The sequence below is a fragment of the Lagenorhynchus albirostris genome, chromosome 1 (assembly GCF_949774975.1).
Source record: "Lagenorhynchus albirostris chromosome 1, mLagAlb1.1, whole genome shotgun sequence".
Taxonomy (NCBI): domain Eukaryota; kingdom Metazoa; phylum Chordata; class Mammalia; order Artiodactyla; family Delphinidae; genus Lagenorhynchus; species Lagenorhynchus albirostris.
The window spans coordinates 176,349,930-176,372,207 of NC_083095.1; the positions used below are offsets into that span (position 1 = coordinate 176,349,930).

Here is a 22,278-nt window from a genome sequence, read left to right on the forward strand (position 1 = left end):
ACCACAGGTTTTAAAGTATTCTTGAACTACTATGTAGTAGTGGATTATTTTCTACAAGGAAGTATAGAAAAAATTTGACAATTAGAGTATTGAAACTTTTAGATGAGCTTAATAATAGACACTACTAGGTATTGGGAGATCATTTCCTATTTCAGACCACAACCTCCAACAGATACCAAATTCACTGTAGCAAAGTTCTCACAAGTTAAACCCCAAGTGTAACAATTCCTATAAAATATAGAAAATAAGTATAATAATAACATTTTTAATGAGAATTGTTAAGGTTGCCAAATAATTTTCCAGTTTAAACACGAGTTTTGGTACATATTTCCTACTAAGAAAAATCTAATACACTGGCAATCAAAACATACTAAAATAACGAAAGGGAAAAAAGACTAAAAAATAACGAACAGATCATCAGTGAGTTGTGGGACAACTTCAAGTGGATTAATATACTTACAGTTGGAATTCATGGAGAGAAGGGGTGGGAAAAGAGAATAACTATTTGAAGAAATAATGGCCAATTTTTTTCAACTTTGATGAAAACTGTATATCCACAAATCCACAACAGTACAAGGAAAACTAACCCCCAAAATACATCATAATCAAATTACTTAAAAGCAGCAATAAAAAGAAAATCTTAAAAGCAGACAGCGGAGAAAAGCAGAATACACACAAGAATAAACAAGAAAACAGATTTCTTGTAAGAAATAATGCAAGCCTGAAGACAAAGGAGCAATATCTTTAAACCACTCAACCTAGAATTCTTTATCCAGGAAAAATATCTTTCAAAACTGATGGCAAAAGAAATTTTTTTTGGTCTGGAAATCAAAGAGGTGAAAGAATTCAGCAGCAGCAGCCCTGCACAATAAAAAAAATAAAGAATCCTTCAAGGAGAAGAAAAATGATACCAGATAGAAATAAGAAAATACACAAAGAAGAATACCACAAATGATAATTATGTGGGTAAATACAAAGACTGTTTTCCTGTTATTTAAATCTCTATAAAAGGTAATATTTTACAGCAAAATTAGTAACAATGTGTTGTGCAGTAAAATGTATAAAAACAATTGCACAAAGGCCAGAAAGGGACAAATGAAAGTATGTTTCAAGACTCTTATATATGAAGTGATTCGATGTCATTTGAATAGAAACTACAGTAAGTTAAAAACAAGACTGTAAACCCTAAAGCAGCCAATAAAGCAACCCACTGAGCAGCAAATTAAAAAGTAATACAGATTTTGCTACCTGAAAGTAGGGTGCTGTTGCAACACATAACTAAAACTATGGAAATGGCTTTGAAATAAGGCAATAGTGGCAGAGGCTGGAAGAATTTTAGGAAGCATAAAAAAAATATTCATGAAAATATATTATGGGAAGAGGAAACATCCTTTAACCTGATACATGGTTTTGAAAGAGAAAGAGAGACAGAAAGGCAGGCTGACTAACCACAAGAAACAAGAAAACATTCCCCTTAATATCAGGAACAAAACAAAACAAAATGCCTGCTTTCATACTGTCTATTCAGTATTATTCTAGAGGTCTTTTCCAGTGTAGCAAGGCAAGAAGAAGAAAGTATTACAAGTTGGAAAGCAAGAAAATTTAGGCAATCATTTACAGATACTTCAATTATGAAAGTAGGAAATAAAACTCTAACCATTATGATAGTGTAGCTAGGTTTGTAGATGGAAAATTCAATATACAAAAATTTGTTACATTTCTCTAGCAATAGCTTTAAAATATTTTGTAAGATACAAATAACATAGCATAAAAATACAAAGTACCTAAGATTAACCTAACAAAAATGAATAAGAGCTTTATGAAGAAAATCATAAACACTGATTGTAAGCATTACAAAACTTTCCAAAATTGTGACATTTAATGTTTGTAAACAAAAAGATGTAACTTGATATCCTATATGTAAATCTCTCAAATTCGATGTACAGCTTGAGTGCAATAGTAGAATTTGACAAATTAACTCTAAAATTTACAAGAAAGTGCAAAGACCAAAAACAAATAAATTCTCATATATTACAAGGTGGGTTAACTTGCCCACAAAATACCAGGACTTACTATAAATATATAATCATTAAAGATCTCAGTCATTGGTGTAGGAATACACAACACCAATAGAACAGAATAGAAAGAACAGAAACAAATCTTTTTATGCAGTAATATTTTCTAGCAATAGCATACCAAAATATATATATATAGGAGCTCCTATTTAGGAAGCTATAGTAGAAAGCCAGGTGATGGCAGAAGTGGAATAAATAAGGAGTCAGGCTAATGTAACTGTGGTTGGCACTCTGCAGAGCCAAGGGGAGCTGCAGGTACAGTCTCAGCTCTCCTGTTATTTTCCCAGCCTTTGCCCTGTGTAATGATGAAGATGCCATAAAAATATTGGCAGGAGTCCCTCCCATCAGGAAGCTTGCACAAGTCTCTTAGATAGCCTCATCCACCAGAGGGCAGACAGCAGAAGCAAGAACTACATTCCTGCAGCCTGTGGAACAAAAACCACATCCACAGAAAGACAGACAAGATGAAAACACAGAGGACTATGTACCAGATGAAGGAATAAGACAAAACCCGAGAAAAACAACTAAATGAAGTGGAGATAGGCAACCTTCCAGAAAACAGAATTCATAATAATGATAGTGAAGATGATCCAGGACCTCGGAAAAAGAATGGAGGCAAAGATCGAGAAGATGCAAGAAATGTTTAACAAAGGCCTAGAAGAAATAAAGAACAAACACACGGAAGAATTAAAGAACAGAGATGAACAATACAATAACTGAAATGAAAAACACACTAGAAGGCATCAATAGCAAAATAACTTAGGCAGAAGAATGGATAAGTGACCTAGAAGACAGAATGGTGGAATTCACTGCCATGAAACAGACAAAAGAAAAAAGAATGATAAGAAATGAAGACAGCCTAAGAGATCTCTGTGACAACATTAAACACACCAACATTCACATTACAGGGGTCCCAGAAGGAGAAGAGAGAGAGAAAGGACCTGAGAAAATATTTGAAGAGATTATATTTGAAAACTTCCCTAACATGGGAAAAGAAATAGCCACCCAAGCCCAGGAAGTGCAGAAAATCCCAGGCAGGATAAATCCAAGGAGAAACACACTGAGACACATAGTAATCAAATTGGCAAAAATTAAAGACAAAGAAAAATTATTAAAAGCAACAAGGGAAAAACGACAAATAACATAGAAGAGAACTCGCGTACGGTTAACAGCTGATTTCTCAGAATAAACTCTACAAGCCAGTACGGAGTGGCACAATATATTTAAAGTAATAAAATGGAAGAACCAAGATTACTCTACCCGGCAAGGATCTTATTCAGATTCGATGGAGAACTCAAAAGCTTTGCAGACAAGCAAAAGCTAAGAGAATTCAGCACCACCAAACCAGCTCTACAACAAATGCTAAAGGAATTTCTCTAAGTGGGAAACACAAGAGAAGAAAAGGACGTACAAAAACAAACCCAAAACAATTAAGAAAATGGTAAGAGGAACATACATGTCGATAATTATCTTAAATGTGAATGGATTAAATGCTCCAACCAAAAGACACAGGCTTGCTGAATGGAATACAAAAACAAGATCCATATATATGCTGTCTACAGGAGACACATTTCAGACCTAGGGGCAAAGACAGACTGAAAATGAGGGGATGGAAAAAGATATTCCATGCAAATGGAAATCAAACTGGAAATCAAAAGAAAGCTGGAGTAGCAATACTCATATCAGAAAACTAGACTTTAAAATAAACAATATTACAAGACACAAGGAAGGACACTACAGAATGATCAAGGGATCAATCCAAGAAGGAGATATAACAATTATAAATATAATATATGCACCCAACATAAGAGCACCTCAATACTTAAGGCAAATGCTAACAGCTATACAAGAGGAAACTGACAGTAACATAGTAATAGTGGGGGAATTTAACACCTCACTTGCACCAATGGACAGATCACCCAGACAGAAAATGAATAAGGAAACACAAGCTTTAAATGACACAATAGACCAGACAAATTTAATTGATATTTATAGGACATTCCATCTGAAAACAACAGATTACACTTTCTTCTCAAATGCACATGGAACACTCTCCAGGACAGATCACATCTTTGGTCACAAATCAAGCCTCGGTAAATTAAAGAAAATTGAAATCATATCAAGCATCTTTTCCGACCACAACGCTTTGAGATTAGAAATCAATTACAGGGGAAAAAATGTAAAAAACACCAACACATGGAGGCTAAACAATACGTTACTAAATAACCAAGAGATCACTGAAGAAATCAAAGAGGAAGTCAAAAAGTACCTAGAGACAAATGACAAGAAAAACACGATGACCTAAAACCTAAGGGATACAGCAAAAGCAGTTCTTAAGAGGGAAGTTCATAGCTATACAATCCTACCTCAAGAGACAAGAAAAATCTCAAATAAACAATCTAACCTTACATCTAAAGCAACTAGAGAAAGAAGAACAAACAAAACCCAACGTCTGTAGAAGGAAAGAAACCATAAAGATCAGAGCAGAAGTAAATGAAACAGAAACAAGGAAAACAATAGCAAACATCAATAAACTAAAAGCTGGTTCTTTGAGAAGATAAACAAAATTGATAAACCTTTAGCCAGACTCATCAAGAAAAAGAGGGAGAGGACTCAAATCAATAAAATTAGAATGAAAAAGAAGGACACCGCAGAAATACAAAGCTTCATGAGACACTACTATGAACAACTCTATGCCAATAAAATGGAAGACCTGGAAGAAATGGACAAATTCTTAGAAGGCATAACCTTCCAAGACTGAACCAGGAAGAAACAGAAAATATGAACAGACCAATCACAAGTAATGAAATTGAAACTGTGATTAAAAATCTTCCAACAAACAAAAGTCCAGGACCAGATGGCTTCACAGGTGAGTTCTCTTTAGAGAAGAGCTAACATCCATCCTTATCAAACTCTTCCAAAAAATTGAAGAGGAAGGAACATTCCCAAACTCATTCTACGAGGCCACCATCACCCTGATATCAAAACCAGACAAAGATACTACAAGAAAAGAAAATTACAGACCAATATTACTGATGAATACAGATGCAAAAATCCTCAACAAAATACTAGCAAACAGAATCCAACAACACATTAAAAGGATCATACACCATGATCGGGGGATTTATCCCAGGGATACAAGGATTCCTCAGTATATGCAAATCAATCAGTGCGATACACCATATTAACAAATTGAAGAATAAAATCCATAGGATGTCCACTCTCACCACTATTATTCAACATAGTTTTGGAAGCCCTAGCCATGGCAATCAGAGAAGATAAAGAAATAAAAGGAATCCAAATTGGAAAAGAAGAAGTAAAACTGTCATTGTTTGCAGATGACATGATACTATACATAGATAATCCTAAAGATGCCACCAGAAAGCTACTAGAGCTAATCAATGAATTTGGTAAAGCTGCAGGATACAAAATTAATGCACAGAAATCTCTTGCATTCCTATACACTAACAATGAAAGATCAGAAAGAAAAATTAAGGAAACAATCCCATCACCACTGCAACAAAAATACTAAAATACTTAGGAATAAACTTACCTAAGGAGGTAAAAGACCTGTACTCAGAAAACTGTAAGACACTGATGAAAGAAATCAAAGATGACATAAACAGACGGAGAGATATACCTTGTTCTTGGATTGGAAGAATCAACTTTGTGAAAATGACTATACTACCCAAAGCAGTCTACAGATTCAATGCAATTCCTATCAAATTACCAGTGGCATCTTTTCGAAAACTAAAAAAAAAATCTTAAAATTTGTATGGAGACACAAAAGACCCCGAATAGCCAAAGCAATCTTGAGGGAAAAAAACGGAGCTAGAGGAATCAGACTCTTTGACTTCAGACTATACTACAAAGCTACAGTAATCAAGACAATATGGCACTGGCACAAAAACAGAAATACAGATCAATGGCACAGGATAGAAAGCCCAGAGATAAACCCATGCACCTATGGTCAACTTATCTGTGACAAAGGAGGCAAGGATATACAATGGAGAAAAGACAGTCTCTTCAATAAGTGGTGCTGGGAAAACTGGAGAGTTACATGTAAAACAATGAAATTAGAACCCTCCCTAACACCATACACAAAAATAAACTCAAAATGGATTAAAGACCTAAATATAAGACCAGACACTATAAAACTCTTAGAGGAAAACATAGGAAGAACACTCTTTGACATAAATTACTGGAAGATCTTTTTTGACCCACCCCCTAGAGTAATGGAAATAAAAACAAAAATAAACAAATGGGACCTAATGAAACTTAAAAGCTTTTGCACAGCAAAGGAAACTATAAACAAGACGAGAAGACAACCCTCAAAATGGGAGAAAATATTTGCAAATGAACCAACAAAGGATTAATGTCCAAAATATACAAGCAGCTCATGCAGCTCAATATTAAAAAAACAAACGACCCAATCCAAGAATGGGCCGAAGACCTAAATAGACGTTTCTCCAGAGAAGACATGTCTTCTCCAGAGAAGACATGTCTAAGACAGATGGCCAAGAGGCACAGGAAAAGCTGTTCAACATCACTAATTATTAGAGAAATGCAAATCAAAACTACAATGAGGTATCACCTCACACCAATTAGAATGGGCATCATGAGAAAATCTACAAACAACAAATGCTAGAGAGGGTATGGAGAAAAGGGAACCCTCTTGCACTGTTGGTGGCAATGCAAACTGATACAGCCACTACAGAGAACAATATGGAGGTTCCTTAAAAAACTAAAAATAAAATTAGTATATGATCCAGCAATCCCACTACTGGGCATATACCCTGAGAAAACCATAATTCAAAAACACACTTACGGACTTCCGGGAAGATGGCGGAAGAGTAAGACGCGGAGATCACCTTCCTCTCCACAGATACACCAGAAGTACATCTACGCGTGGAACAACTCCTACGGAGCACCTACTGAACGCTGGCAGAAGACCTCAGACCTCCCAAAAGGCAAGGAACCCCCCACGTACCTGGTTAGGGCAAAAGAAAAAACTAAACAGAGACAAAAGGATAGGGACGGGTCCTGCACCAGCGGGAGAGAGCTGTGAAGGAGGAAAAGTGTCCACACACTAGGAAGCCCCTTCGCGGGTGGAGACTTCGGGAGGCGGAGTCGGGGAGCTTGGGAGCTGCGGAGGAGAACACAGCAACAGGGGTGCGGAGGGCAAAGCGGACAGATTCCAGCGCAGAGGATCGGGCCGACCGGCACTCACCAGCCGAGAGGCTTGTCTGCTCGCCCGCCGGGGTGGGCGGGACTGGGAGCTGAGGCTCCGGCTTTTGTCGGAGCGCCGGGAGAGGACTGAGGTTGGCGGCGTGAACACAGCCTGCAGGGCGTTGGTGCCAGGAGAGAGTCCGGGGAGGGGTCTGGACCTGCCGAAGAGGCAAGAGACTTTTACGTCCCTCTTTGTTTCCTGGTGCACGAGGAGAGGGGATTAAGAGCGCTGCTTGAGAGGGCTCCAGGGACGGGCGCGAGCCGCGGCTAAGATTGCGGAGCCCAGAGACGGACATGGGACGCTGAGGCCGCTGCTGCCGCCGTCAGGAGGCCTGTGTGCGAGCACAGGTCACTAGCCACACGCCCTTCCGGGGAGCCTGTGCAGCCCGCCACTGCCAGGGTCCCAGGATCCAGGGACGGCTCCCCCGGGAGAGCGCACGGCGCCCTCAGGCTGCAGCGTCACGCCGGCCTCTGCCACTGCAGGCCCGCCCCGCACTCCGTGACCCTCCCTACCCCCCCGGCCTGGATGAGCCAGAGCCTCCGAATCAGCGGCTCCTTTAACCCCGTCCTGTCTGAGCAAAGAACAGACACCCTCCCGCGACCTACACGCACAGGCGGGGCCAAATCCAAAGCTGAGCCCCTGGGAACTGTCAGAACAAAGAAGAGAAAGGGAAATCTCTCCCAGCAGCCTCAGAAGCAGCGGATTAAAGCTCCACAATCAACTTGATATACCCTGCATCTGTGGAATACCTGAATAGACAACGAATCATCCCAAATTAAGCAGCCCTGTGGATGAAAGGCTCTTGGTGCTGCAGCCAGGAGTCAGTGCTGTGCCTCTGAGGTGGGAGAGCCAACTTCAGGACACTGGTCCACAAGAGGCCTCCCAGCTGCACATAATATCAAACAGCAAAAATCTCCGAGAGATCTCCATCTCAACGCCAGCACCCAGCTTCACTCAACGACCAGCAAGCTACAGTGCTGGACATCCTATGCCAAACAACTAGCAAGACAGGAACACAACCCCACCCATTAGCAGAGAGGCTGCCCAAAATCATAGTAAGTCTACAGACACCCCAAAACACACCACCAGACGTGGACCTGCCCACCAGAAAGACAAGATCCAGCCTCATACACCAGAACACAGGCACTAGTACCCTCCACCAGGAAGCCTACACAACCCACTGAACCAACCTTAGCCACTGGGACAGACACAAAAAACAACAGGAACTACGAACCTTCAGCCTGCAAAAAAGGAGACCCCAAACAGTAAGATAAGCAAAATGAAAAGACAGAAAAACACACAGCAGATGAAGGAGCAAGATAAAAACCCACCAGACCTAACAAATGAAGAGGAAATAGGCAGTCTACCTGAAAAAGAATTCAGAATAATGATAGTAAGGTTGATCTGAAATCTTGGAGATAGAATGGACAATAGAATGGACAAATTGCAAGAATCAGTTAACAAGGACCTAGAAGAACTAAAGATGAAACAAGCAACGATGAACAACACAATAAATGAAATTAAAAGTACTCTAGATGGGATCAATAGCAGAATAACTGAGGCAGAAGAACGGATAAGTGACCTGGAAGATAAAATAGTGGAAATAACTACTGCAGAGCAGAAAAAAGAAAAAAGAATGAAAAGAACTGAGGACAGTCTCAGAGACCTCTGGGACAACATTAAACGCACCAACATTCGAATTATAGGGGTTCCAGAAGAAGAAGAGAAAAAGAAAGGGACTGAGAAAATATTTGAAGAGATTATAGTTGAAAACTTCCCTAATATGGGAAAAGAAATAGTTAATCAAGTCCAGGAAGCACAGAGAGTCCCATACAGGATAAATCCAAGGAGAAATACGCCAAGACACATATTAATCAAACTGTCAAAAATTAAATACAAAGAAAACATATTAAAAGCAGCAAGGGAAAAACAACAAATAACACACAAGGGAATCCCCATAAGGTTAACAGCTGATCTTTCAGCAGAAACTCTGCAAGCCAGAAGGGAGTGGCAGGACATATTGAAAGTGTTGAAGGAGAAAAACCTGCAACCAAGATTACTTTACCCAGCAAGGATCTCATTCAGATTTGATGGAGAAATTAAAACCTTTACAGACAAGCAAAAGCTGAGAGAGTTCGGCACCACCAAACCAGCTCTACAACAACTGCTAAAGGAACTTCTCTAGGCAAGAAACACAAAAGAAGGAAAGGACCTACAATAATGAACCCAAAACAATTAAGAAAATGGGAATGGGAACACACATATCGATAATTACCTTAAATGTAAATGGACTAAATGCTCCCACCAAAAGACACAGATTGGCTGAATGGATACAAAAACAAGACCCATATATTTGCTGTCTACAAGAGACCCACTTCAGACCTAGAGACACATACAGACTGAAAGTAAGGGGATGGAAAAAGGTATTTCATGCAAATGGAAACCAAAAGAAAGCTGGAGTAGCAATTCTCATATCAGACAAAATAGACTTTAAAACAAAGACTATTAGAAGAGACAAAGAAGGACACTACATAATGATCAAGGGATCGATCCAAGAGGAAGATATAACAATTGTAAATATTTATGCACCCAACTTAGGTGCACCTCAATACATAAGGCAAATACTGACAACCATAAAAGGGGAAATCGACAGTAACACATTCATAGTAGGGGACTTTAACACCCCACTTTCACCAATGGACAGATCATCCAAAATGAAAATAAATAAGGAAACACAAGCTTTAAATGATACATTAAATGAGATGGAGTTAATTGATATTTATAGGACATTCCATCCAAAAACAACAGAATACACATTTTTCTCAAGTGCTCATGGAACATTCTCCAGGATAGATCATATCTTGGGTCACAAATCAAGCCTTGGTAAATTTAAGAAAATTGAAATTGTATCAAGTATCTTTTCTGACCACAACGCCATGAGACTAGATATCAATTACAGGAAAAGATCTGTAAAAAATACAAACACATGGAGGCTAAACAATACACTACTTAATAATGAAGTGACCACTGAAGAAATCAAAGAGGAAATCAAAAAATACCTAGAAACAAACGACAATGGAGACACAACGACCCAAAACCTGTGGGATGCAGCAAAAGCAGTTCTAAGAGGGAAGTTTATAGCAATACAAGCCCACCTTAAGAAGCAGGAAACATCTCGAATAAACAACCTAACCTTGCACCTCAAGCAATTAGAGAAAGAAGAACAAAAAAACCCCAAAGCTAGCAGAAGGAAAGAAATCATAAAAATCAGATCAGAAATAAATGAAAAAGAAATGAAGGAAACAATAGCAAAGATCAAGAAAACTAAAAGCTGGTTCTTTGAGAAGATAAACAAAATAGATAAACCACTAGCCAGACTCATCAAGAAAAAAAGGGAGAAGACTCAAATCAATAGAATTAGAAATGAAAAAGGAGAGGTAACAACTGACACTGCAGAAATAAAAGAGATCATGAGAGATTACTACAAGCAACTCTATGCCAATAAAATGGACAATCTGGAAGAAATGGACAAATTCTTGGAAATGCACAACCTGCCAAGACTGAATCAGGAAGAAATAGAAAATATGAACAGACCAATCACAAGCACTGAAATTGAAACTGTGATTAAAAATCTTCCAACAAAGAAAAGCCCAGACCAGATGGCTTCACAGGCGAATTCTATCAAACATTTAGAGAAGAGCTAACACCTATCCTTCTCAAACTCTTCCAAAATATAGCAGAGGGAGGAACACTCCCAAACTCCTTCTACGAGGCCACCATCACCTTGATACCAAAACCAGACAAGGATGTCACAAAGAAAGAAAACTACAGGCCAATATCACTGATGAACATAGATGCAAAAATCCTCAACAAAATACTAGCAAACAGAATCCAACAGCACATTAAAAGGATCATACACCATGATCAAGTGGGGTTTATTCCAGGAATGCAAGGATTCTTCAATATACGCAAATCTATCAATGTGATAAACCATATTAACAAACTGAAGGAGAAAAACCCTATGATCATCTCAATAGATGCAGAGAAAGCTTTTGACAAAATTCAACACCCATTTATGATAAAAACCCTGCAGAAAGTAGGCATAGAGGGAACTTTCCTCAACATAATAAAGGCCATATATGACAAGCCCACAGCAAACATCATCCTCAATGGTGAAAAACTGAAAGCATTTCCACTAAGATCAGGAAGAAGACAAGGTTGCCCACTCACACCACTCTTATTCAACACAGTTTTGGAAGTTTTAGCCACAGCAATCAGAGAAGAAAAGGAAATAAAAGGAATCCAAATCGGAAAAGAAGAAGTAAAGCTGTCACTGTTTGCAGATGACATGATCTATACATAGAGAACCCTAAAGATGCTACCAGAAAACTACTAGAGCTAATCAATGAATTTGGTAAAGTGGCAGGATACAAAATTAATGCACAGAAATCTCTGGCATTCCTATATACTAATGACGAAAAATCTGAAAGTGAAATCAAGAAAACACTCCCATTTACCATTGCAACAAAAAGAATAAAATATCTAGGAATAAACCTACCTAAGGAGACAAAAGATCTGTATGCAGAAAATTATAAGACACTGATGAAAGAAATTAAAGACGATACAAATAGATGGAGAGATATACCATGTTCTTGGATTGGAAGAATCAACATTGTGAAAATGACTCTACTACCGAAAGCAATCTATAGATTCAATGCAATCCCTATCAAACTACCACTGGCATTTTTCACAGAACTAGAACAAAAAATTTTGCAATTTGTATGGAAACACAAAAGACCCCGAATAGCCAAAGCAATTTTGAGAACGAAAGAAGGAACTGGAGGAATCAGGCTCCCAGACTTCAGACTATACTACAAAGCTACAGTTATCAAGACGGTATGGTAATGGCACAAAAACAGAAATATAGATCAATGGAACAGGATAGAAAGCCCAGAGATAAACCCACGCACATATGGTCACCTTATCTTTGACAAAGGAGGCAGAAATGTACAGTGGAGAAAGGACAGCCTATTCAATAAGTGGTGCTGGGAAAACTGGACAGCTACATGTAAAGGTATGAAATTAGATCACTCCCTAACACCATACACAAAAATAAGCTCAAAATGGATTAAAGACCTAAATGTAAGGCCAGAAACTATCAAACTCTTAGGGGAAAACATAGGCAGAACACTCTATGACATAAATCACAGCAAGGTCCTTTTTGACCCACCTCCTAGAGAAATGGAAATAAAAACAAGAGTAAACAAATGGGACCTAATGAAACTTAAAAGCTTTTGCGCAGCAAAGGAAACCATAAAGAAGACCAAAAGACAACCCTCAGAATGGGAGAAAATATTTGCAAATGAAGCAACTGACAAAGGATTGATCTCCAAAATTTATAAGCAGCTCATGCAGCTTAATAACAAAAAAACAAACAACCCAATCCAAAAATGGGCAGAAGACCTAAATAGACATTTCTCCAAAGAAGATATACAGAGTGCCAACAAACACATGAAAGAATGCTCAACATCACTAATCATGAGAGAAATGCAAATCAAAACTACAATGAGATATCATCTCACACCAGTCAGAATGGCCATCATCAAAAAATCTAGAAACAATAAATGCTGGAGAGGGTGTGGAGAAAAGGGAACCCTCTTACACTGTTGGTGGGAATGTAAATTGATACAGCCACTGTGGAGAACAGTATGGAGGTTCCTTAAAAAGCTACAAATAGAACTACCATATGACCCAGCAATCCCACTACTGGGCATATACCCTGAGAAAACCATAATTCAAAAAGAGTCATGTACCAAAATGTTCATTGCAGCTCTATTTACAATAGCCCGGAGATGGAAACAACCTAAGTGTCCATCATCGGATGAATGGATAAAGAAGATGTGGCACATATATACAATGGAATATTACTCAGCCATAAAAAGAGACGAAATTGAGCTATTTGTAATGAGGTGGATAGACCTAGAGTCTGTCATACAGAGTGAAGTAAGTCAGAAAGAGAGAGACAAATACCGTATGCTAACACATATATATGGAATTTAAAAAAAAAAATGTCATGAAAAACCTAGGGGTGAAACAGGAATAAAGACACAGACTTACTAGAGAATGGACTTGAGGCTATGGGGAGGGGGAAGGGTAAACGGTGACAAAGCGATAAAGAGGCATGGACATATATACACTACCAAACGTAAGGTAGATAGCTAGTGGGAAGCAGCCGCATAGCACAGGGAGATCAGCTCGGTGCTTTGTGACCGCCTGGAGGGGTGGGATAGGGAGGGTGGGAGGGAGGGAGACGCAAGTGGGAAGAGATATGGGAATATATGTATGTATATAACTGATTCATTTTGTTGTGAAGCTGAAGCTAACATACCATTGTAAAGCAATTATACTCCAATAAAGATGTTAAAAAAAAAACAAAAATACCCCAAAAAAACCACACTTACACCCCAGTGTTCATTGCAACACTATTTACAATAGCCAGGTCATGGAAGCAACCTAAATGCCCACTGACAGATGAATGGATATAGAAGATATGGTACATATATACAATGGAATATTACTCAGCCATAAAAAGGAACGAAATTGGGTCATTTGTAGTGAGGTGGATGGACCTAGAGACTGTCAGACAGAGTGAAGTAAGTCAAAAAGGGAAAAACAAATATCGTATATTAATGCATGTATGTGGAATCTAGAAGAATGGTACAGATGAACCTGTTTGCAAGGCAGAAATAGAGACACAGATGTAGAGAACAAACGTATGGACACCAAGGGCGGAAAGCGGGGGGGTGGGGTGGTGGTGGTGGTGGTGGGATGAACTGGGAGATTGGGATTGACATATATAGACTAATATGCATAAAATAACTAATAAGAACCTGCTGTATTTAAAAAAATAAAGTAAAATTCAAAAAAGAAAAAATAAGGAGTCAGCAAAGTATAGGCCAAATCTGCCCCGCTGCCTGTTTTGTAAATAATATTTTATTGTAACACAGCCATGGTCATTCAGTTATGTATCTTCTGTGGCTATTTTCATATCACAGCAGCAGACTTGAGTAGTTGCAACATAGACCCTATGCTCTACAAAACCTAAAATACTTGGCCTTTACATTAAACTTTTCTGACTCCTGAAATAAGTAAATGGCTAAGATATTAATTAGGGAAACATTACCAAGTACAGTGGACACCAGCTATTTGTGCCCAGTGTCCTTTTTCCATTCTGTTAAGAAACAGCACCAGATTTAGAAGTGTTCTTCAACTCCCTCATCTCAAACTGTCTTGGTGACATCTGACCCCAAGCAAGACCAGTAAGATACAATCATCTAAAAATTGACATTGTAGAAGCGAAGTAGTAGAGCTTAGTAATTCCAGAACCAGTATCCAAAGGGATGGGAAGAAAACAGTCATAAACTCCCTCTCTAAAATTTCCCTGAAAGGACGGAAGTAGTGGCTATCCATGAATTTCTGTTATTTTAACTCTAAGAGTTGTCCTGGTTCTATCTCTCACCAAACATGTTGTTCAATTTTCCCTCAATTCTTTGAGTTACCCTACTAGCCATCCAATACATTTCTTGCTTTAAATAGTGTCAGTTTCTCCTGCTTACAAAAAGTAAAATAAAACCCTTAACTGACACACATTAACATCTGGCAGACATGGTTCTTGATTACTAAAGTTGGTTGCCTATGAAAATAAAATTATTAAGAGATAATATCAGTTAGTAAAGAAAGCTCACTCTGGAAGAAAATTGATATAGTTGTTATTAGAAATCCTGACTTTAACATAATTCTGTTAGCCATTATTCTCTTCCTACCATCCCCTTCTCTGAAAACAGGCTATCTCTCAGATCTCTTGGTCACCACCTTTGTGTGGATATAATATTGCTACTGTATATGCAGTAATGCTCCTTCCACATTTCTCATTCACACTTCCATACTTCTTTAGGTTTTCACATACAAAATCTAAAGAAACAGTATAAGAAAGTAAAACCAGAAACTGCTGCAACATTTTCAAGTCATGTACAAAGCTCCAAAGATTTTGAATGTGGATCTAACAGTGCATGATTAAGTGTTGAATCCTTACACTTGGCCAGACTATTCAATCATTTACTATGACAATTTACTGCTTTATTTTAATTTTTTTTATTTTTATTCCCACTGGGACCTATACCTAGATGAAGCTATTCCTAATTCAACTTATGTGACAGCCCTGGTCTTACATTTGACACTTATGTAGGATCACTGCTTCTCTAACTGATTAAGTAGCAAATCTGGTACTACTTCTGCTTCCTCCTCTACTAAGGAGGAAATACCAAGTTACCAACATTAGTAGATTCAAGAGTATTTTTCTTCATTCTATGTTAATTTTGTGTCAAAACATACATCTTATATTTTTACATAGTTAAAAATTTGCTTCTAATCCACCATTTGACTTCATTGTGTATAGTTTGAAATTTATAAGCTATATAAAAATGGCAGAGGAGGAGGGGAAAAAAAGGAAACAAATTCTATCCTTGGTATTTCTATTCACTCTATGTAGTAAGAGTGAACTGGGACACACACATTACACAGTTGCAAAGAATACAATAAAATGCATTTAAAATATATTTGTAAACCTAATTTATTGATATTTTAATAAAGTTAAATATTTGGCTTAGACATACCTTTCAGAATGTTTCAATTTTATGTCTGCTTTTCATAGCATCCTTTCAGTTTTGATAGCTAATATGGTAATTTAGGACTTCCCTGGTGGCACAGTGGTTAAGAATCTGCCTGCCAATGCAGGGGACATGGATTCGAGCCCTGGTCCGGGAAGATCCCACATGCCACAGAGCAACTAAGCCCGTGTGCCACAACTACTGAGCCTGCGCTCTAGAGCCTACAAGCCACAACTACTGAGCCTGCGTGCCACAACTATTGAAGCCCACATACCTAGAGCCCGTGCTCTGCAACAAGAGAAGCCACCACAATGAGAAGCCTGCACACCACAACTAATAGTCCCCACTCGCTGGAACTAGAGAAAGCCTGCGTGCAGTAACAAAGACCCAATGCAGCCAAAAATAAATATAAAATAAATAAATTTTTTAAAATATATGGTAATTTAGAATATAGCATTATCTTATTTTTTTAAAGCACAGCTGCTACCAATTAGTAATATTGGTATGTATGCCATTTTCAGACACTAAAATTAACTAACCTCTGTACTCTTCAACTTTTGTAGTTCATTTTCCAGCATCAGTTTCTCCTCTGACAACACTTGGAGGTCACTTTGAATCTGTGTGTTTTTCTAAAAGAAATATTATAACTTCATTAATAATGAAAAGCAAACATATCAATATAGAGAGGTTATTTGGGCACTTAATTATTAAAGTAAGAAAGTCTTCATTAACTCATAAAAATAATGAACCATTGGTATTAATCTGCATAGTGAAGTTATAATTGGTGTTGAAAGAGGCAAAGGAACTATCAGTGATAGTGGAATTTCAAAAGACTGTGGGAGGGGCTTCCCTGGTGGCGCAGTGGTTGGGAGTCCACCTGCCGATACAGGGGAGGTGGGTTCATGCCCCGGTCCGGGAGGATCCCGCATGCCGCGGAGCAGCTGGGTCCGTGGGCCATGGCCGCTGGGCCTGCGCGTCCGGAGCCTGTGCTCCACAACGGGAGAGGCCACGGCGTTGAGAGGCCCGCATACCGCAAAAAAAAAAAAGACTGTGGGAATGGAATACTACTCAGCCATAAAAAGAAACAAAATTGAGTTACTTGTAGTGAGGTGGATGGACCTAGAGTCTCATACAGAGTGAAGTAAGTCAGAAAGAGAAAAACAAATACCGTATGCTAACACATATATATGGTATCTAAAAAAAAAAAGAAAAAAATGCTTCTGAAGAACCTAGGGGCGGGACAGGAATAAAGATGTAAACATAGAGAATGGACTTGAGGACACGGGGAGGGGGAAGGGTAAGCAGGGACAAAACGAGAGAGTGGCATGGACATATATACACTACCAAATGTAAAACAGATAGCTAGTGGGAAGCATAGCTAGCATAGCTGAGGGAAATCAGCTCGGTGCTTTGTGACCACCTAGAGGGGTGGGATAGGGAGGGTGGGAGGGAGACGCAAGAGAGAGGGGATATGGGGATATATGTATACATATAGCTGATTCACTTTGTTATAAAGCAGAAACTAACACACCACTGTAAAGCAATTATACTCCAATAAAGATGTTAAAAAAAGAAAAAGACTGTGGGATGTTATAGTTCAGTATTTTAGAAATGAAGTGTTTCTGAGTGACAATTAAATCTAATAAAATCAAAAGAATAGACAAAGCTTTCCAGCTCACATATGCATAAAAATCCCTTGAATAAACTGACTCTCTTGACATATCCTGACAATTTCTAGACTGTATTAACAACATCAAGGACAAAGTGCAATTTCAAACTGAAAGCACTATACTTACAGCCTCTAACAAAACTTGCTCACTCATAGCTCTGAAAAACAAACCAAAAATATAATGTATTATAATTTTAAATTTATATTTTTATGTAATATGCTTATATATTTTCTTTGTAAAAACCTTAATATAAATAAGGTTAGAGTAAACTTTGACTAGCATTCCAAAAATTCAATGCTTTTCCTAGAGATACTGTTAGCTTGCTGTGTCTCTTCCCAGAACTTGTTCCATGGATTTATATAACACTTCACGTACCCTTTCAATTCTATACTTTTTGTTAGTGGGCTGGATGTCTGTTTTGTTTTCTTTTTCACATAAATGATATTGTATATGATGTTCTCAACTTTTCCACTTAACACAATTTCTGAGATGTATTTATATCGGTAAACATAGATTTCTCTCACTCCCTTTAAATACAACTTCTTATTCCATAGCAGGGTTTGGCAAACTTCTTCTGTACAGAGTCAGATGGTAACTATTTTAGACTTTACAGGCCAGGTGATCTCTGTCACTACTACCCAACTCTGCAAAAGCAGCTACAGATGATGGGTAAATGAATGGGTATGGCTACGTTCTAACAAAACTTTATTTACAAAAATAAGCTGCAGGCTAGATTTGACTCATGGACTGCAGTTTGCTGACAACTGTTCCATAGTATGGATAAACTATATTTTTTTGACTGAGTTTTTATTCATTATAATCAGAATTTTTTAAAGCTTAATATATGATTAACATATAATAAAATTCATTCATTTAAAATATACAATTCAATGGCTTTTAATATATTCACTAAGTTGAGTAACTATTACCCCTATCTAATTTTAGCACATTTTAATTACCCCGGAAAGAAATGCTGTAGCCATTAGCACTCACTCTCCATTTCTCCCAGAACTGCCTAAGCCCTGGCAGCCATCAGTCTATTTTCTGTCTCCACAGATCTGCCTATTCTGAATATTTCATACAAACAGAATTGCACAGTATGTGGTCTTTTGAGACTGTTTTCTCACAACTAGCATAGTGTTTGTATCATGTATCAGTACTTTGTTCCTTTTTATTGCCAAATAATATTACATTGTATGAATATGCTCATTTTATTTATTCATTCATCAGTTTATGGACATTTGGGTTGTTTCCACTTTTGGGCTATTATGAATAATGCTACTATGAACATACATGTACAAGTTTTTGTGTGGACCTATGTTTTCATTTCTCTTAGGTATAAACATAGGAAAAGAATTTCTGGGTCATATGTTAACTAAATATTTAACATTTTGAGCAACTGACAAACTGTGTTCCATAGCAGATGTACCACTTACATGATGTACCAGCAATGTATGAGGGTACCAATTTCTCTACATCCTTTCCAACAATTGTTATTGTCTGTCATTTTTATTATAGCCATCCTAGTGGTTGTGAAGTGGTATATCATTGTAGTTTTGATTCCCTAATGACTAATGATGTTGAGTATCTTTTCATGTGCTTATTGACCATCTGTATATCTTGTGTGGCAAAACGTCTATTCGGATTATTTGCCCATTGTTAAACATGGTTATTTATCCTTTTTATTACTGAGGTGTAAGAGTTCTTATGTATATTCTGGGTGCAAGTCCCATATCAGATACATGATTTATGAATAGTTTTCACATTCTATGAGTTGTCTTCTCACATTCTTAATTGTATTAAGAAACTGCAGCACAAGTTTTTAATTTTTATGTTGAGTTTATCTATCTTTTTTTTCTGTTGTTGGTTGTGCTTTTGATATCTTATTTAAGAAACCATTGACTGGGACTTTCCTGGTGGTCCAGTGGTTAAGAGTCTGCGCTTCCAATGCAGGGGTCCTGGGTTCCATCCCTAGTTGGGGAACTAAGATCCCATGTGCAATGCAGTATGGCCAAAAAAATTTTAAAAAGAAAGAAACCATTGACTAACTCTAAGTCAAAAATATTTACTCCTGTGTTTCTTTAAGAGGTTTATAGTTTTAGCTCTTAAATTTAGGTCTTTGGTAATTTTGAGTTAATTTTAGTGCATGGCACAAAGAAAGGATCCAACTTAATTCTTTTGCATATGGATATCCAGTTCTCCGAGCACAGTTATTAAAAAAACTATTCTTTCCTCACTGAATTATCCTGGCCTCCATGTTGATAATCAGTTAACTATAAATAAATGTAATGGTTTATTTCTGGACATCATTTCCATTCATTCTATTCCATTGATCTACATAGGTCTATCCTCATGCCAGTACGACATTGTCTTAATTACTACAGGTGTATTTAGTTTTAAAATCACTAAAGTATGAGTCCTCCAACATTGTTCTTCTTAAGATTTCTTTGACTATTCTGGGTTCCTTGTATTTCCACATGAATTTTAAAAGCAACTTGCCAATTCATGCAAAAACAAAGTTGGGACCTTGATAGAGATTGCATTAAATCTGTAGATCAATTTGGGAAATATTGCCGTTTTAAGATTAGTTAAGTCTAACAGTCCATGAAAATGGGATGCCTACCTGTTTGAGTATTCTTTAAAGTACTTTCAGTGTTTTGTAGTTTTCGGTGCACAAGTCTAGCACTTCTTTTGTTAAATTTATTCTCATTCTCTTTGGTGCTTTTGTAAATGGAATTGTTTTATTTCATTTTTGGAATGTTCCTTGCTAGTGTATTACTTTCCTATGCTATGACAAAGTGTCACAATCTGCGTGACTGGTGACTTAAAACAACAAGAATTTATTCGCTCACAGTTCTGGAGACTATAAATCTAAAACTAAGGTGTTGGTACAGCCATGCTCCCTCTGAAACCTCTAGGGGAGAATCCTTCTTTGCCTCTTCCAACTTCTAGTACTCCCAGCATAACTCCAATCTCTGCCTCCATGACTGTCTTCCCTCTGTGTGTATTTGCCTTCTACAATATTATTATAAGGATACCAGTCATATTGGATTAAGGGCCCATCCCCCTCCACTATGACCTGATCTTAACTAATTACATCTACAATGACCCTATAGCCAATTAAGTTCATTCTGAGGTACTAGAAGTTAGAGCTTCAACATGTATTTGGTGGGGGGGGGGCACAATTCAACCCATAACAACTAGTGTATTAAAATATAATTGATTTTTATTTATGAATCTTGTATATTGCAACCTTGTTAAATTAATTTACTTCTAATAGTTCTAATAGATCCCTTAGAATTGTCAATAGATAAGGTCATGACATCTGCAAAAAGAGGTAGTTTTCATTTCCTTTTCTTCTCTAAATGCCCTAGATAGAACCTCTACTACAATGGTCGACAGAAGTGGTAAGAATGTCCTATTTTGTCCCTGATCTTAGAGAGAATATATTAAGTTTTTTCACCATTAAGTTTTTTCTTTAATATATTAGAGAGAATATATTATGATGTTAGTTATAGGTATTTGTAGATAGTCTTTATCAGATTAAGAAAGTTCCCTTCTATGCCTAGTTTGTGGAGTATTTTTTATCATAAAAGGCTACTGGATTTTGTCAAATGCTTTTACTTTGTCTAGTAAGCTAATCACGTGATTTTTTCTCCTTTATTCAATCAATATCATGTATTACATTTATTGATATCTGCATTTTATTTATTTTTTTATAAATTTATTTATTTTTGGCTGCGCTGGGTCTTCGTTGCTGCGTGCGGACCTTCTCTAGTTGCAGTGAGTGGGGGCTACTCTTCATTGTGGTGCACAAGCTTCTCACTGCAGTGGCTTCTCTTGTTGCAGAGTGCAGGCGCGCGGGCTTCAGTATTTGTGGCTCATGGGCTCTAGAGCACAGGCTCAGTAGTTGTGGTGCGTGGGCTTAGCTGCTCCACGGCATGTGGGATCTTCCCGGACCAGGGCTCAAACCCGTGTCTCCTGTGTTGGCAGGCTGATTCTTAACCACTGTGCCACCAGAGAAGCACAATATTTGCATTTTGAACCAACTTTGCATTCCTGGGATAAACCCCACCTGCTTGTGGTATATAACCTTTTTTATATGTTATTGGATTCGATTTGCTAGCATTTTGTTGAGTATTTTTGTGTTCATATTCATAATATATTGGTCTGCAGTTTTCTTGTGACACTGTGGTCTGACTTTGGTATCAGAGTAATACTAGACTCATAGCATGAGCTGAGAAGTATTAACTCCTCTTCTACTTTTTGAAAGAGTTTGTAAAACAGTGATATTAATTCTTCTTTAAATATCTGATAGAATTCATCAGTGAAGCCATCTGAGAATTTCTTGTTGGGAAATATTTTAATTAGTAATTGAATCTTTTTACTTGTTTCAGTTATACTCAGATTTTCCAGTTCTTGAATCAGTATAGTCTGTCTTTCTAGAAATTTGTCCATGTCATGTAAGTTGTCTAATTTGTGGTCATACAGTTGCTCATAGAATTCCCTTACAATCCTTTTACCACAGATGATTGAGCCATACTCCTACTAACAAAAAATGTAATTCTTTCTAGATTTTTGCTATTATCACAGTGATATGATAAATTTCTTTTTACATATGCCTCCTTGAGAATAGT

At 37.6% G+C, this 22,278-nt stretch overlaps 1 protein-coding gene across 1 annotated transcript in view; it reads right to left on the reverse strand.

Annotated features, from left to right (window-relative positions):
- The window catches only part of CCDC7 (coiled-coil domain containing 7), a 291,607-nt gene that overhangs the window by 209,746 nt on the left and 59,583 nt on the right, over window positions 1-22,278 (reverse strand). Inside the window, exons 10-11 of the mRNA XM_060161178.1 lie at window positions 17,768-17,798; window positions 16,511-16,600 (exon numbers count right to left, since the gene is read on the reverse strand). Coding sequence (XP_060017161.1) covers window positions 16,511-16,600; window positions 17,768-17,798 — 121 coding nt within the window. The remainder of the gene's footprint in view (window positions 1-16,510; window positions 16,601-17,767; window positions 17,799-22,278) is intronic.